This window comes from Ipomoea nil, unplaced genomic scaffold, assembly GCF_001879475.1.
Source record: "Ipomoea nil cultivar Tokyo-kokei standard unplaced genomic scaffold, Asagao_1.1 scaffold1564, whole genome shotgun sequence".
Lineage (NCBI taxonomy): Eukaryota > Viridiplantae > Streptophyta > Magnoliopsida > Solanales > Convolvulaceae > Ipomoea > Ipomoea nil.
Genome location: NW_017617992.1, coordinates 1,371,770 through 1,390,781, shown reverse-complemented (window position 1 = coordinate 1,390,781; position 19,012 = coordinate 1,371,770). Strand labels below are relative to the sequence as shown.

The following is a 19,012-nucleotide window of genomic DNA, read 5'->3' as shown; positions in this document are numbered from 1 at the left end:
TTGGTAATGTTCCCAAAATAAGCTCGCAAAATTTAGAGCTTATTAAGCTATGTTTGGTAGTGTTAAGCTATGTTTGGTAATGTTCCCAAAATAAGCTCGTAGCTTAAAATAAGAGTTTATTTTGGAACACTACTTAAACGCTAGGTAGCGTTTCAAAATAAGCTAGTAGCTTCCTAACTTATTTTTCATCTTTATCCTTATTATTTTAAAGAAATGACATCATTTATCCATCTCAATTAAAAAATTTTATCTTCTCCTTTATTCGCAACTTTCACCACAATTATTATTATTATTATTATTATTATTATTATTATTATTATTATTATTATTATTATTAGTTAATGGTCAAATGGTAACATCTAAGAAAAATTGACAAGCTGAAAGTAAGCTAAATATGGGCATGTCAAAAGAAAAACTGAGGAGAAGCTGAGGACTTTGTTGAATAAAAAAAGTCACAAATTGTTGCAATGAGATTAGATGCGTAGACGCACTCGTTTATGTTCGTCAAAAAAATCAAATTTTGTATTGATTGAATGACTTCGTTTTGGCAAAAATATGGAGCTATGCAGGCAACTAGGGGCAAATTATTGTGGACTATGGTCCACGCAGTGTTATGTGAACCATAAAAAAATATATATTTTTAATATACTAAATGTTCATTATTTTTGTATTGAATATACATTATACAATATAATATACACTCAATATAAAAATAATATACATCCCCTGAATACAATGTACTTTACTTTTGTATTGAATGTACATTATTTTTATGCTGAATATACATTATTTTACAATATACAAAATATGGTACACACAATAATAATTGGACAATTAGGCGGCTAGGCCTTTCATTAGGTAGTTTCCCAGTCCACCAAATTTTAATTGTAAACTTTGTAAGAGTTATATGGTCTCATTTTATGATGCTTTTGCGGTGTTTGGTAAATAGGTGTTAGCTGATAGTTGATAACTGTTAGTTAATTAGATTAGTGAGTTTTTTGAAACAAAGATTAGTGAGTTTGATTAGTTGATAGCATTAATTGATTGTAGAAAAGTGTTTGGTAAATTAGTTGTTAGTTGATAGCTGATTATATACAAAATTACTTTCTCAAAAAGCTTATCGAAAAGTTGCATTGAACAACTTTTTGAATTTTAGCATTTTGAAGCAATAAGTTATTACAAAAAGCTAATTAATCAAACATTTATATTGATTGTTTAACCAAATTAAACAGCGAATAGTGATCAAATAAGTTAAAATTGACTGATAAGCTAACTATGTTACCAAATATGGTATATGGTATTGTGATTATAAAAAATATACTCTTCACTTTTAATACTTTTAGCAAAGTACGAGATATAGTGAGGCAAAAACACCATAATTCAAAAAAAAATCATAAGTAATTGATTTTATGCAAAACGACGTCATGTTGGGACTTTATACGGAATGGCCAGGCAACGGGTTCCCGCCCTCTACCGGAGTTTCAGTTACACCAGTCACCTCATCCGTCTCTTCTCCGTGTCCTCTCCAAACGACCAATGGAGTCAGAAAATGCATAATCTATGCTTTAAAGGATACATAAAGGTTAGAAGTGTATGTTTGTATGAGCTAATGAATTTTAGTTTTTGTTTTTTGGTGATTGTTTTTATTATCCCGGGTAGAGGAGATAAGATGCCGGCGGAATTTTATGAACTCGCCTTGCTTGATGAGTCAGAGAAGAAGAACCACCCGGTAAGAAGTTGAATTATTGTTTATATTTGTATTATTTTACATATCCATTTTTGGTTAAATCATATTTATACTATGACCTATTATGGAATAACAAAATTTATATTACTCAAGACTACTAACTTAGAATCAAAGCTCTGTTCCAATCATTGTCTACATTGTAAATGACTTTGATTTTGGTTTAGGTATCAGATTAGTAATGAACACAGTAATGGGATTTGAGTGTTCGGTTAACATGCGGTCTTAGTTATTTTTTCTTTCGCAATAGCTAAGTCAGTCTCGCTTAACCTCAAAGGTGATGCTAATTTAACAAAGGCAAGAACTCTTACAAAGAAGTTATTGTTGAGGTTGTTTACAAATGAGCCCCCCATAAGAGTATTTATACCTATTTCACCTCCTCAATGAATGGTGGAAATCTACTTAATTCAATGGCTAAGATTTGCTCTCTAGAATCTTCCAAAAAATCTCTAAAGTAGGAGGATTCTCTAATGTTCTAGAAAGTTTTAAGGATCTCTACAACTACTCGTGTTATATACATACATCTAGAAAATTAAGTCCAAGATAAGTCTAGGAAGATGTAGGAAACCTAAGAAATGTGTAGCAAAGTGCCCCGCGCATTACAATCAGACTGATTTGGATTTTCATTGAAGTGTACAGCCATGAAACTCAATTTCTGAAACTGTCATTTATTATGCTAGACTAGAATTACATTTTTTTTTACATGTCTCCTATAGGGATTTCTTTAATGTATTCAATTTACCTACAACTTCACCAATATTCATTCTATCTCTAGGCGATTCTTCAGAGCAGGTGACCCCAATTTCAAGCAAAGAAACTAAGCACTCTTCAAACTCATCATTCCTGTTCTGGGATTTGTGTTTCTGTTTGATTTGTGCCTTTTCGTCTCTTTCCTGGATAAGTACAGGATCTGCAATCTCCACCCCTCTCTCTGGTAATGCAGCCTTGGCATAGTTATGAATGTTTAATCCATCTTTGAACAGTTCATCTGTAGGTCTCCTCCCAGTGAACATTTCCAGGATCAGTATGCCGAAACTGTATACATCTGCAGATTTTGATACCTCACTTCCCATTCCATATTCTGCAATTTTCATATCCCACTCTCATTAATAACAGTCATAAAAACGTTTATCTGAACGAACTTTACTCACAGAGTTGATAAAATAGCATTTAGCAGTTTATACAATCATTTTTGGCATGCCTGATTTTCTATGGCACTGTTTGGCAGAGCTTATAGTTTATTTTAAGCTACTAATAATCAACTTTGTTTGGTAATGGTTTCCAAAATAAGCTAGTAGCTGAAACGCTAGCTTAGGTAGCGTTTCAAAAATAAACTAGTAGTTCCCTAATTTTCTTTTTCATCTTTATCCATAATATATCTTTAATAAATGACATCATTTACCTCTCCCAATTAAAACTCATTTATCCTTATTATTTTAAAGGGTTAATGAACAATTTGGTCCCTCAATTATTAGCGAACTGTCAATGTAGCCCCTCAATTGCTTATTCATCGATTTGATCCCCGAAAACAATTATTTTTAGTTGATTTAGTCCCTCAGGCCGTCTTCCGTCGATGGCTGAAGGGACTAAATCGACTAAAAGTAATTGTTTTCGAGGACCAAATTGACGGCCGAAGAGACTAAATCGACTAAAAATAATTATTTTCGGGGACCAAATCAATGAATAAGCGATTGAGGGACTAGTTCACTAATAATCGAGGGACCAAATCGTTCATTAACTCTATTTTAAATAAATAACATCATTTTTAGTCTTTTTACCTCTTATCAAAAACTAATTTTACCAAACACTTATAATTAGCTATAACAGCTCTTCAGTTTTTAGCTGCTTGCTTATATCATGAAAAGGACTGAAAGAAATCTCACTGTAAAATTAATCTCACTGTATAACATATTGGCTTATTTTGGTTTAGTTTTCATCTTTTAGCAACTATGCTAGAAGCCATTTAATTAATATTTCTATAAACATCAACTAAATACTTTGTTTTTGATTTTCAAAAAAAAAAAATACTTTGTTTTTGTTATACGTACCAGGTGCCACATAACCAATAGTTCCTCGTACACCTGCAGTACTTGTCTGAGATGCTGAAGAGCTAAGAATAGATGGCTGCACGAATCTGGCTAATCCGAAATCGCTGACGTGTCCAGTCATGTTGTTATCAATGAGAACATTGCTTGGCTTGAGATCGCGGTGAATTATGGCTAGTCCACAATCATTATGAAGATAATCCAGAGCGCATGCCACGTCAGTGGCAATGTTTAACCTTTGAACAAAACTTAGCTTCCTGTGCTCCTCAATTTGAGAATTTTCCCGTGGGCTGAAATGCAACCAGTCTTCGAGGCTCCCGTTCTCCATGTACTCGTAAACTAAGGCCTTGAAATCGTTACCCTGGAAATCGACACCCGAGCATGCAGTTAGCACCTTGACAAGATTACGGTGTCTTGTGTTCTTCAGGACCTCACACTCGGCCATAAAACTCCTGGAAGCTCCGGAGTGCAAGAGGTTAAGAACCTTGACCGCGAAAACTGTGGTGTCATGATCAGAAGTTCCTTTATATACAGCTCCAAAACCACCTACTCCGAGCAGATTGGATGAGGAGAATCCATTTGTGGCCTTGAGGAGAGTCTGGTAAGACACTCTTAAGATGGAGTTTTCTGGTGAATCTGGAGGGGGTTCTTTTCTTGATCTTTTAAGCCATCGAATGCTAAGAAACCACACCACCAATGTCAGCACAAGAAACACAAGAAACCCGGAAATGACTGGGATCACTATTTTCAAGTAAGTTCTTGATTTGTTCTTTTTTGGTTTTGTAGTTTCGCAGTTGCGTAGGCCGAGCTGAGATATACCCCCACAGAGATTTCGGTTTCCGATGATTGAAAAAGAATTTGTATCATTGAAAACTCCTTCACTTGGGACTGGACCTTCAAAGTCATTGTAGGACAAGTTCAAATTCTGCAAATATTTGAAGTTCTTGAAGAAGCTTGGGATTTCGCCTGTCAAACTGTTATTCGAGAGTTCCAAAAACTGCAGGCTCTTCAAATTTTGCATAGTAGAAGGGATGTTGCCTTGAAGGTTGTTGTTTGTCAAGTTCAGCATTTCCAACTGGACACAGCTCCCAAGTGTCTTAGGGATATGGCCCGACAGTGAATTATAAGACAGATCCAAGTAGTCTAAAAATTTCGAATTTCCAACTTCTTCTGGAATGGAACCGATTAATTGGTTTTGCGAGAAATCCAAGTACAAGGATGACTGTTGAAGAATTTCCTGTGGGATGTTGCCACTGAGGTTGTTTTGCCCAAGATCCAACAGGGCCAAGTTCAGGCATTTACCTAAACTCGAAGGAATGATACCCTCGAGACGGTTTTCTCTCAAACTAAGTTGGGTTAAAAGCGTTAGATTTCCAAAAGAGGATGGGATTTTTCCTGATAAATGGTTCCCAAGCAAAGCCAACTCTTGCAAGCCACTAAGAAACCCAAGCTCAGGCGGGATTTCCGAGTTGAAATTGTTGTAAGCCAAATATAGACCCTCCAAGCCAATGAGATTGGAAATCCCCCTTGGAATTTCCCCGGAAACCTTATTGTAGGAAAGACCGATTTCTTTAAGGTTTCTTGAAAGGTTTGAGATGGATTCAGGTAAGACACCTCCAAAGCTATTCGTATTAAGCTCTAAAAGCTCTAAGTTGGTGGCATTGGTTAACGAGGAAAGGAAGTTCAGGTCACCATCCTTCCCTTCCCCAAGATAATTAAATGCTATCAAGAACCTTTGAATTTTCTCCAAGTTCCCAAGGTCAGGTACTTTTCCTGTGAGTCCATTCCTGCTAATATAGAAGAACTGCAGATTTGTAGCATTTGATAATGTGGGGGGTATATTTCCAGTGAAAGTATTATTATGAATACTAAAATAGAAAAGGCGAGGAAGGGTGATAAAAAGGTTGGGAGGCAAAGACCCTTCTATGAAATTGTTGCCTACATCTATAGCCAACATGGATGAATGATTGAATAGAGAAGAGGGTAGTTTGCCACTAAGATTATTTTCGTAGACTATAAGGTATTGTAGTCCCGATATTCTGCATAAAGAATCGGGGATTTCTCCTACCAAGTTGTTCTTGTTGGCAAAGAATTCATACAAAAGAGAAAGATTGCCAAGAGAACGAGGGATTTTACCGGTGAGGTTATTGTGAACAAAATGAATGGTTTGGAGATTGGTTAAGGTGCCAAGTTGTGATGGAATGGTGCCCATGAGATAGTTGTTTGAGAAATCCAGAGCTTCCAAGTTTGTGCACCCAGAAATATTTGAAGGAATGGAGCCACTAAATGAGTTATTATGCAGAAAAAGAACCTGCAGCCTGTGCAAATTGGCTATTGCTGGCGGGATTTCACCCGAGAAACTGTTGTTTTGAAGGTCCAGAACCCGGAGAAAGGTTAGGTTCCCAATGTGAGAAGGAAGTGAGCCCACCAGCTTCATGGAGCTGAGGCCTAAGGCCGTGACTCTCCGGTGGCGGTGGCCGCATGAAACACCGGGCCACTTGCAGAAATGGATGGTTTCGTTCCACGAGCTCATGATGCCCAAGGGATCGCCTTTGATCATTTTCTTGAATTCGAGAAGCGAAATCTTATCTGTTGCATTGCCTTCTAGTTTGGAGGCAGCTGGGAGTAATAAGAAACTCAGGAAATACAGCAAAATAATAAAGTTGGAAGGAGAGCAAATGGGAAAAGGCATCATGTGGGTGTTGAAAGATGACACTAGCTACTAGGTGCGTACGAGGTTGAACATTTAAAATGGTAGTGTGGGCATATAAATAATGCTACAATAGAAGTAGCACTTCTCATAAATTTTTAAATTTGTACATCTAGTATTAATAGCACATTTAGTATTAAAAGATTGTACTTGTAATTTGTAAAAATGTGAAAGTTCATTGCACGATTTAAATTTTAGAGTTTATAACTGTGTTTTTGGTTTAAGAATTTATCTAAGTTTACATATTTAGTTGTTACAAATTACATATTAAAATGTTGATTACAATGTAAAGTTGACGATAATTACAAGAATACAATAATAATTTTTTTAAAAAAATTATCTTATTTTTACAAATTTAAGACTGGATTGATTCTTAATTTTCTTTTGAGAGCGTATTCTCATAAAATCATAAGCCTCTCTACTTTCTACAGTCTACACTGTGTGATGAGACATTCTACGTAATTTATTGTATTATTCAGTGCTGCATTCCAATTAATCAATGATGTTTATTGGATTTCACGTGAAGATTCTCTTACAGTAATTACTAATTAATTAATTAATTAATTAAGTACATAATGTCAACTTGATTATTATTATGTTTGTCTAAGTCTGAACTGATATTGGATTATTGATAACAGACAGAACAATATAATTAGGCAGTGCATCATATCACTGTTCTTTGTAAAACATAGTGCACTGCCCATACTGCCCTCGGCTCCCCATTTGCCTAACTCTGATCTTGACGTTGACGTTGACCGTTGACGCCGACACGATGTAGATTCTTTTTGTTCTTGAATTATGTATTAAATATTAATTAATCAATAAATATTTCTCACCCATACAAAAATCGCATAATTTTAACCATTCACGTTATTTTTTTTAGAAAAAAGTGTCAAATAAATCTTCAAATTTTATCTAAAAATGCAATTAAGTCCTTTAACATTAAAAAATTTAATTTAATTGAACACTCAAACTTGTCAAAATAGATCAAATAAACCATATTTATCAGTAACCAATAGGTTACCAGTTATTCACCGCCCGAAAAGCTCAGATTATGGTCACCTTTGCCGGAAAGATGAACATCACCTTCGTCGGGCGTTCTTCTCCATTGTAGGTCAATCAGTCATTCTTCTCCAATGCAAAAAACGACCAGAGGATTGTCTTCTCCAGAACCGTCGTCTTCTCCATTCGGACTGGTAGTTTTCTCCAATGGAGAAGACAAACAGACAGTCGTCTTCTCTAGTGGAGAAGACAACCAATCCGGTAGTCAAGCAGATGGTTGTATTCTCCATTGGAGAAGACAACCGGGCGCCGGTAGCATGACGTTCAAGATTCAACGGCTGCAGAAATGTTGGACGGTAACTTAATGACTAGTTGTTTTAGGTGAACAATCGGTCATTTGGGTTTAAATGTATCAAAATGACAAGTTTGAGTGTTTAATTAAACTTTTTTTAATGTTTAAGGACTTAATTACACTTTTAGGTAAAGTTTGAGGGCTTATTTGAATCTTTATTTTTATTATTATTATTATTATTATTATTATTATTATTATTATTATTATTATTATTATTATTATTATTATTATTATTATTATTATTATTTCAAATCTTAACTTACCACAAATTGTTGTGAGCGAGTTTGTATAAGTGATAAATGTAAAAGAGTGTAGCAAGAATGCAAGATCGTAATTAATTAGTCTATGTTAATACAAAATGTGGATTCATATTCATTATATTATTCATGTACTAGAACTCTAGAAGAACCCTTCTCAGAAACTACTTAGAGCAATATTATCAGATGTTATTTTGGGGAGTCAGCAAAAGTTATTACAACTAGGAGAGAGAGTATTAGAGAGACAATGGGGGTTCATCTACAAAGGGCTATATATTGAAACAGTGTTATGCGTAAAACTGAAGAAAGAAAATGAAACACTGTGCGTGTTTCGCGCACAGCTTCACTAAAGCAGTGCACGCGCCCGGTGGTGCGTCAGGCGTGCCAGTCGGCGCGCCTGACATGTACTGCAATTATATATATATATATATATATATATATATATATATATACTTCTACTATACTAATAAGAGCCCAAGAGAGTTAGGCCTATAATGGGTAGAAAAAATGGCGGTCACAGATTTTAATCAAATGAATGGCTCAGATTGATTAAAAGATTGATAAGATTTAAATTTTATACTAAAATTTTCTAAAATACTCACACACCGTTACCAATTCCGTTAAAATTTTAAGAATTGCCGTTAGTTCACCGTTAACTTACTCATTGATTTCAATAAAAAAAAAAAAGGTCTTAGGTTCAAACCACATCCCAATCAAAGTTGGCATAATTAGTACTCTATTTTACTCTTATTAAATTATATAAATAATAATTTAGTAGCTACAACAAAAAAATTATAGATATGCATTTCTTTAATTTAGAATTATGTGTCCACAATGCCTTTATTCAAAAAAAAAAAATTATTCATTATCAATAAATTAAATAAGAGAAATAATTGTATTAGTTATATTGTCTTTATTTTTCTACAATATAAAAATTATTTATATTCAAATTTATTAATTGATTATATTCGCTACATTGTCCTTACAATGTCTTAATTCAGTGAAAAAAATTATTCATTATCAATAAATTAATTAAGAGAAATATTTTCATTAGTTATATTGTCTTTATTTTTCTCAAATGTAAAAATTTTTACATTCAAATTCATCAATTGATTATATTCACTACATTGTCTATTATCTTTTTTGTGCACTATTTTTCTAATTAAATATCAAAGTTATAATACAAAATAACGCTATATATTTATTTACCAAGTATTTTATTAATACCATGAAAAAATTAAAAAAATATATAATTAATTAAAGCCAACCATATTAACTACCTAAGAGATTTTGTGACAAAGAGAGTATTCAAATCACACAACAAATTGAAGTGAGAACTACCTTGCAATGTCCTTGTTTGACAATCAGCACAAAGAGTCAACAACGCCTCCACTGAGGCTCGATCTCATGACTTCCCACATGGGAGAGATCACTACATGCCATCTGAGCACAAGGTGCTTGGCGACCAACGAATTTATTTAATTATTAACATTGGGTAGAAAAAATGACCGTCAAATTATTAAATCAAATGAATGGTTCAAATTGTTCAGGTTTTAATTTTTTTTAATGTTTTTCTAATTTATCCTTAATTATATGATTATCCATTTAACTTTTCCGTTAAATACCGTTAATTCACCATTAGTCTAATTCTAATATTAAAAAAAAAACATTGGGCATTATCCCAATCGCGCAATGCGCGTAAAAAACTAGTATATATATATAGGGGTGTTCGAACCGAACCAAACCGAACTAGTAATAGAAAATCGAATGGTTCGTGATTTTATAACCCGAACGGTTTAGTACCGAACTGAACCGAAACCGAACGGTTTGGCAAAAACCGAACTGAATGTTATATAATTTTTTAATAAATAATAATAATAATAATAATAAATTAATAATAATAATAATAAATTAATAATAATAATAATAATAATAATAATAATAAAAAAAGTAAATCCAAGTTCCTTGATGCCTGCTCCGCCGTTCAGATTTCATTCTTACTGGTACCGAACCTTAAATTTTTTATTTGATTTCTTTATAGCTTGTTTTCTACATTGCACTTTTGTTGTTTGTCGCAATTGTTCTTTATCTCACAATTATATCTAACTTGAGTTATATTACAATATTCAGTATTTTCCTTAGTTTCATGTTTTTCTATAAATTTAATGTGCTTTACAATCATTCTAAATTTGATTTTCAGTGCACTATAATTATTTTCTAGTACTGAAATATATTTCAAGTGCACTAGCAATGACAGATTGTGTCCAAAAATTAACTATATAGTAATTGACACTAGTTCTTTTAATATCAACTATACAGATAGATGATTATTCATCTTATCAATAAAAATATTCCAACTGAAGAGTCGGTTGTGCAAAAACATTAACTGATGTTTGGTAATTAGTACTTAGTATTGTGGTTGCACTTTGGATTGCTATTTTGTTATATAATGTTTAGAGTTTGAAATTGGATTATGTGAATATGTATTGTTTGGTAGTATGTTCGAAAAATTAGGAAATATTGAAATTTGGAGATCTTAAACTGAACCGAACACCGAACCGAATTAAATCCGAACCGAAACAAAACCGAACCCTAATGTTAAACCGAATGGTTTAACTTTTTTAAAACCGAAAAACCGAAACCAAAACTGAAAAAACCGAACCGAAACCCGAAACGCCATATATATATATATATATATATATATATATATATATATATATATATATATATATATATATATATATATATATATATATTATTTTTTTAAATTCAGTTTTGCTTTTTTTTTTTTTCTTTTTTTCTCTTCCTCGCCCATATTCTCTTTCTTAATCACACTTACAATAACCCCTCAAAAACCGCAACGGAGATCAACTATTGTGGATGTTCTTAGTATTCACATAATCAAGTTTAACTGAAATTATTTACAATTCAATTGTTTATAATATTTTAATTTTAAGTTGCATTTGGAAGTCCGATGAAAGTCAATATTTCAATTTTTTTTTTTTTTTGTTTAAAGAAAAAACACTCATTTTAGCAGAAATGTTTTCTAAGATTTTTATTTTGCATATATTTCCAGGATTCTTCTCTTGCTGTGACTTTCCCTGGGTGTGTCAAATAAGTAAAAGCTAACCCACCATATGTAATAGATTTTTGTTTTTTTTTTTAAAAAAAAAAAGTGAACCAAAAAAAATATATATATATATATATATAAATTTCAATTGAACACTAAAAATTTGAATTATTTTATGAAAAATAAGCTATTTAAAAGAAAGAAAGAAAGTATTTTTTGAGTTTTCAAATGAACTCCTAAAGAAAGTATGTTTGATTGCATTGGGTACTATCAATACTAGTGTCAATAGTTAAGTTAGGAATCTTTAGCGTTATTACATAAGGACACTAACAACATCCAAAAACTACCTACTATGTAAATAAATAAATAAACAAACAAACAAATAAATAAATAGAGGAAAATATGAAGTTGTTTACCAAAACCTGAATTAAAAAAATGTAAAGGAAGTTGGTAGGAAGGAGACGAGGAGTTGAACAAGGCATGCATGCATCCTTCTTGATCAAGTTTAAATGGATGGTATATGATGATTTTTTATTTTTATTTTTTAAAAAAAGTTACATATGATATGTTAAATCTGGACACGTGGACGACTGGACGGCTATGATTATTGGTCCTAACTGTAGGAGGCACCTTTAAATCCGTACCATAATCTACATTCGCACCGAGACGATCCAATTAAAGGACAAAGTGCTGATCAAATTGATTTTTTCATACGAAGGAGGTTTGAACTCCCGATCTTTCTTAAGAGAACGGCCACTCACGCCAACCAGACTGGTTTCTTTAATTATTTTTTTACATCGTAATCACAATTAATCAAATATAATATCATATCAAACAAAATTAATCTAATCACTTATTGTTTGAAAAAGTATTTCCCACTTGCATGGCCAATTCCAATAATGCTGAGTGGATTTCACGTAAATTAAGACAATAAGACTCTGTTATACTCCTTCGATTAGAGTACGTATAATTTGTCAGCAAGTTATATATATCATTTTAGGTAATATATTTAAGTATTTTTTCATTAAAAAAAAAAAAACTAAATAGTAATCTTAGAACACCAATTTTGACTAAGAAAATAATAAATTATTTTCGATAGTTTTTTTTTTTTTTTTATAGATAAAAGTACAAATTTAAGAAGGTGTTTGGTAATTTTATATCAATTAAATTCTCGAGAAAATATGTCTAATGAATGTATTTGATGATAATAATTTTGCAGGAAAAATTAATTTGCATGTTTGGAGTTATGCTGGAAATGTAAAAATGAAATTACCTTGAAAATTAATTAAGATGTTTGGTTTGTTTAAACTTTTCTATGATTTCTTAAAAATTTCTAATATATCCTTGCTATATACAACGACTAGAAATAAAACAAAAAAATAATAATTGAGAGTTTAATAAATCACTTATTAATTAATGAACCATATGCCAAAAGATTATTGTACGTAACAAGAATATCCAAAATTCAAGGCAATACTTATGTAAAAAAGTATTGAGTGAAACAAATAATCTTCAATAAATAGTGTTGTTATCGTTTGTAATGGTGAACGAGACAAATTTCTTATATTTAGAAGATACTTTTTATGTGAGCCAAAAAAGATAAATACATAATTAAATATATTTGGTAGATTCTTAGTCACCCGATAAAAAGAATTGTACCCCTTTCCTAGGTAGGATTTACTTTTCTTGATATCATTGAATTGGATTCATATTGGCCTTGTTTGACAAACAGCAGTTAGCGGTTAGCGGATTGTGTTAGCGGTTAACAAATAGCGGATTGTGTTAGCGGGTTTGACCAGCGAGTTATATCAGCGGTCTGTAAAAAGATGTTTGGTAAAATTAGCGGTTAATATGTAAAATGACCACAAGGGTATACATATAATAATAATAATAATAATAATAATAATAATAATAATAATAATTATTATTATTATTATTATTATTATTATTAATTACTTTTTTAAAAAAAAAGAGAAATATGATATGGGATCAAATCTAATCCCACATCGACAATAAATTAAAAAAAGGGCGTTGAGCTCCCTCATTTAAAGGGGAGCTCAACGCCCCATTTTGCATCCCATCGAATTAGAAGCCTCAGCCTTAGGCTTGTCATTTTAATAACAACAACATTAATTTTTTTTTTAATATATGGACGTTTTGGACTTTTGCCCAAAACGCCAAAGAGAAACGCTGCAATACGCCAAAGAGAAACGCTGCATATAGCAGCGTTTCTAAAATCAGCGGTTTGGAGCAATCCGCTGCTCCAAACCGCTATTAACGCTTTGACATTTTGATCACGATCAAAACGCCAAAGTCGGTAGATCCGCTATTAATGGACCGAGAACCTCTGGGATTTGTGGTGAGCTTTGTCTTAAGGGAAATGATGCGTCCTCGTGAGGCACTGGCGTAACTGGCAATGAGACGTTGCCATGCATCGCGGGCTGTTGTGGCCGAGGAGATGACCGGCTGGATTGTGTCAGTACAGCTGCCCAGAAGTGCACTGACAATAGTTTGGTCTTGGCGATACCAAACAGAATAACTCGGGTTAGCGACGGTGTTTGCGGAATCGGTGAACTTGGCTGGTTCCTTGATGGAACCGTCAACATATCCCAGGAGATCAAGTCCAACAAGAGTAGCGTGGACTTGCCGGCGCCATACTGGGAAATTTGCAGGTGTGAGTTTGATAGGGAAGTGCGTAGTAGCGTGAAGCTGGATGACTTCAGTGGTGGCCGGGGTAGTAGTTTGAGTGGTGGACGCCATTGAGTAGGAAGGAAGCAAGGGAGAGAGAAAAAAAAAAGTTTCTTTCGTAGGAGATTTTAGGTTCTGGATACCATGTAACGATTATGAAAAATTGATTCATTAATGAAACCACATGCAGCTATAAATAGCCTTACAAAGAGAGAAGATAGCTATCAGTTACAACAACTAGCCTAATAACTATTATATAGGAGTTAAACTAGGACTAAATATAATAACAAAAGATATCAGCCACACATATCTTTAACACCGCCAATAACCAAACATGCCCAATTGACCCAAACTTTCTCAAATTTGTACCAAACATGAGAATAATTAACATTTTTGTTGGATGGGCAATAAAGCGTCCACAGAAGTTGCTGGAATTTTGAACCATTAATAGTGGAAACATATATAATCATCTTTTGTTGACAAAGACTATTTCATGGCCACAAATGGGCAACCGTGATTTACTCACATCTCTACATTACCTACTACGCGGTTTGTGTGTAAAAATAGCTGTGTTCAAACTTCAATTTTTCAAGTCATTGAAATATATGTTGGTAACCCGGCTAAATTAGTCATGCGGCTGACTTGGTAATCACAATATTACAAGTTCCACTCTAAGTGAGAGCAGTCTATTGGCTGTGACCTTTTCTCGTCACAAAAAAAAAAATGTTTTGTCATTTTATATTTTTCTTTATCAAAATTATTTTGTAATGTCAATGTGACATTACATTATTTATAATAAAAAAAAAGATTTAATAATTTTGTAGTGTTTATAAATTTCTCGTAAAAACATTCTTGAATTAATAAACAATAATAAAATATTTTTAAAAAATCTAATATAATAATGAAAATAATGGTGAACATTATGATGTGATTTTAGACTTTAGTGAGAAGAAATCGATTGTTATAAATTCCAAAGGATTTAATACTCAAAATAGGTTGTGACTATTTCATATTTCTCAATTAGCTCCTAAGAATTAATTCGTTCAAAATTGATTCTCAATTAAGCAAAATTATACTCATTCTAGTCATTCGTTGATTAAATTAAATAAAATTTTACATAATCAATGGATCATTTTGGGTGAATTGATAATTGAATACCAATTTAAAAATAATGACATACTTGAATATAATGACATTTTTAGGTATTATCATCAAATCGGGAGGTAAATATAAATCAAATGTCCAAATACATGGATCACCGGAGCATACCCCTGAATACAAAAAAAAACATAAAAGCATAACTAGACACGAAAAAACTAAAGCCCAACAGTGGCTAACACAAAATAAACTAAGCAAAATTAATTAAAATAAGCTAAGCCTATTAGGTGCACCATGTTGAGTCTCACTTGAACACCATGCACGGTAACCCCCAAAGGGATGCACCGAACCCAAAAACATCCATTCACGCCATGCACGTCTAAGCCCATAAAACCATGAAAGCAAAAATCAAGGCTACACAAGAGGACTCGAACCCAGGCCAAAAGTACCACTGCGCGCCCGCTTTACCACTGCACCATATTCACCTTTAAGAACAAATGCTCACGATTTGTATAAGAATGTTAGTGCAGCTGCAAAAACGTCCACATAAGGGAACAGAGAGCTATTTAAGCCCTCGTCATCAATAGTGGGAGTCGAACCTACGCCATGCGGCTCCCAATCAACCTCACATACCATCCAACCACGGAGTCCTTTTGTTACACCAAGTGATAGATAATATAACACCCATGTGTCCCGGCTCGGGTTAACCAACAACAAGCGGGTCAACCCGGTCTCCATGCACCACGTGAGAATATCTCCCATCATCAGCATCCTTGATTGACTATCAGAAACGCGATTTGCAGCCAAATAATGGGAAGAATCAAAGCATTTAACAAATATCCGGTACTTACCAAATCATCGACCTTTCCATCCATAGACCAGTGACGGTCAACCACCGGAGCTCCGACACGAACAGACAACCACAGCAGAGCCGGCCACCCATTCTCGCCGGAAAAACGCAAAGTCCACGTGAACATCACCGGACAGCAATTTCCGCCGGAAAACACAAGAACCTGCATCGAAAATCACCAGAAAAACACCATGTCCTTAAAGCAACAAACAGGACCATACCGGAGCCTTTCACCACCATCGCCAACCTCCTAGACACAGACGGAAACACCCCATCACGGCCGGAAAAATCGAGGACCATCGGACAGAAGACCTGGATCACCACGACCATCTCCAACGCAGTCCATACTCCAGACGCCATTACAGGGCACAACCATCCACATACAGAGGTTAAAAAAACAGCGGCAAACACGCCAGACACATCCCATTCGCCGGTCAATCGGACAAGAACCCACAAAAACGAACAGCACAACCATCTCTCTGCCTTGTTCCGACTGACACCATATATACCCCATCCAGATCAAATCCACCAACCCTTCCCACACCCAAACACGGACGGCAGCGCTACAATATGGCCGGAAAAATCATAGACCATTGGACCGAGCCTGGAACATCCAAGCCAACTCCAAGACAGTCCAACTCCAGTCACCAAGTCAGAGCATCAAAATCCACATACCAGGGTCCAGCAAGAGGAGGCGGACTCACCGGGTGTGATACTTGCGCCGGAAGAGGCTCCAGATCGCCGGCGAGAAGGCAGCCGCATATAGAAAATCGCACCGGTACAGAGCACTCCCACCCAGTCGCCGAGAAAAATGGAGAGCCAAAGAATGAATCGTAAGGCCGTCACCAAGCTTCCGATCAGCCGGAGGAGGATACCACCAGAACAAACAACGTCAGAGAACGCACCCCATGAACCACCGTAAATCGGAGCAGGGCGCCTGGAACGAAACCACCGCTAGGAGCAGAAGCCGTCGTTACACCAGTCGCCGGCGGGGTTGGGTAGTCATCGCCGTCGCAGAAGTTACCGGAAAAACCATAAATCTTCGTCTTCGGAAAAGTCAACGATCAAACAAAATTGTAACGCTGATTCGGCCCTTCATCTTTATCGTAAAATCCAAGAAGAAACAAACAAAAAAATATTTGTTCTGGTCAAAAGCTCCAAGGATTAACGACAAAATAACAATGAAATTCCCAAAGCAGTTTTGAAATCGGACAAATCATTTAAATTCAATAAACATTGAACATGCAAACATACGAATTCCAGTGAGACAACGAAAATAAATTCGAAGTTCACCGGAGAACGACGAACGAACCCAAAGACATGGTGGCACTCTAGAGAGAAATCAGAGAGACTTCTCTCCAGAGAGAGAAACACTCTAGCCACTTAGGTATTATCATGATTCACTTTAAAGATGAGAAAATAAAAAGTGTGGGCACAAAATAGTTCTCTTGTGAATTCATTGATAAGATGATGTGCAATCACACCATGGTGGTTTGGTCACATCAAAAGATATCATGCAAAGGGTTATTATATTTGGTCACATCAAAAGAACCATGCCAATGCAAGGCTTACGACATTTGGTTCACATTAAAGGACTAGTTACTAATGAGTATATCATAATACAAATAGAGCTCAAGCAATTGTAATGTCAAGTTTTATCTCATCTGTCTACATGGTACGGGGTTAGCTCACTGATTCAATATGCAGTATTTGAGAGAAAATATCAATGTTTGAATTTTGGCAGTGACAATGTGAGAATTATGTCTAAAGTGGATAGGTGTCTTGTGCGCACCGACATTTGGACTTGTCTGCTGAGTCATTGAATCACTGTGATTTATATCCTCTCAAATGTTCTGTCGGAATATCATGCACGTACGAACTGATCATCCCACCTAATGAGCTACTAAATTAATTACTATAATTCACCTCTTCACCATCTTGTTGAGTTGAGGTGTGAGGGCAAGAAAATTTTGCTTTTTACAACAAGCATAATACAATTATATACAAATAGAGTTTGAAAAAGCACGTGAGTCTTGAATGCAAGATATAACCTTTAAAACCTTTAATTTATTTCAATTATAAATCTGGACTAGAAGACAACATATTCCAGATATAAAAAGGAACATGAAATAACTAGCAGTAAAAGAAAGCATGCACCAGGATATGTTCACGCAGTTCGGAGCCTCACTCTTACGTCTGCGGGGCCACTCACATCAACCCAAATCCACTATGATGAAAAACGGAGTACAAGAGGATAGTTAATTACACTCTACAGTATAACCTATAACTACTCCAGATTTTACTCCAGTGGATCCGATGTGCAGGCGTTCTTCATTTCTTCATGATCTGATTGCAAGATCTTCTTCACACACAACAATACAGATTATCTTTGGTATAGATGCACCAAGATTTTCAGCTTAAGACCTTGTGAAAGAGTACATCATTTGAATGCTAATTAAGGTAGCATTATATAGGTTGTAAAAGCTGTTTTGATCCTCAAAACATGCACTCTTCCATTCCTAGAATTCGGCTGCTCCATTAGATGTAGATCTCCCTATTTATAGGGTCTTGAATAAGTACTTTTGAATAAGCTCTATATCTCCTAGAATACTTCCGTGCGCTGATCCAGTCAACTGCTCCAGACGCCGTGACTAATCCAGGACTACTTTGACAACTAATCTAAGCCAATAAAACAGAGGTTTAAATGTGCAATATATTTACACTTACAATCTCCCCCTTTGGCTATTAGTTGACAAAACTACTAAAAGATATCATCGGCTTTGAAATGAATTGCCAAATGAATAAGCTATACAAAAGAGATCGGATTAGTCACTAGTCAAGAGTAGCTAGACACACACCCTCCTTTAAACTTAACCAATGTTGTGCCAGAGAATTCAAAACACAATTAAGGCATACAAACACATAGAAATTTAAAAGCACAAAAAGACACAGAACACATATATGTCACATAATATAGCTGCATAGCATTTATCACATAGTCAAGGTAAAAACACGCAGCACCTTAACACATTTAAAAGCAAACAAAATAAAGGTAGAGCACACCACATTATTAACTGGCACTTATGGCTAAGTTCTCAAAAACACGTACTCCCCCTTACTAAGTGCACTCCCCCTTTTTGTCAATCTAATAGACAAAGAGCAACATCAGGACTGGGTGGAGGAGGAGGAGGTCTCC

At 34.6% G+C, this 19,012-nt stretch overlaps 1 protein-coding gene across 2 annotated transcripts; it reads right to left on the bottom strand.

Moving 5' to 3' along the window:
- Positions 1–2,380: 2,380 nt before the first annotated feature.
- On the bottom strand, positions 2,381–6,567 carry LOC109189807 (probable LRR receptor-like serine/threonine-protein kinase At3g47570). 2 transcript variants are annotated; one of them, XM_019340433.1, is made up of 2 exons: positions 3,793–6,564; positions 2,381–2,825 (listed from the first exon to the last, which is right to left on the bottom strand). In XM_019340433.1, the coding sequence occupies exons 1-2, from the start codon at positions 6,482–6,484 to the stop codon at positions 2,455–2,457; spliced, it is 3,063 nt and encodes a 1,020-aa protein (XP_019195978.1). In that variant the 5' UTR covers positions 6,485–6,564; the 3' UTR covers positions 2,381–2,454. The 2 variants fall into 2 exon arrangements, with proteins under 2 accessions (XP_019195978.1, XP_019195979.1); XM_019340434.1 differs by lacking the exon at positions 2,381–2,825 and adding an exon at positions 3,602–3,740 and having other exon boundaries at positions 3,773–6,567.
- Between the last annotated feature and the right edge of the window lie 12,445 nt (positions 6,568–19,012).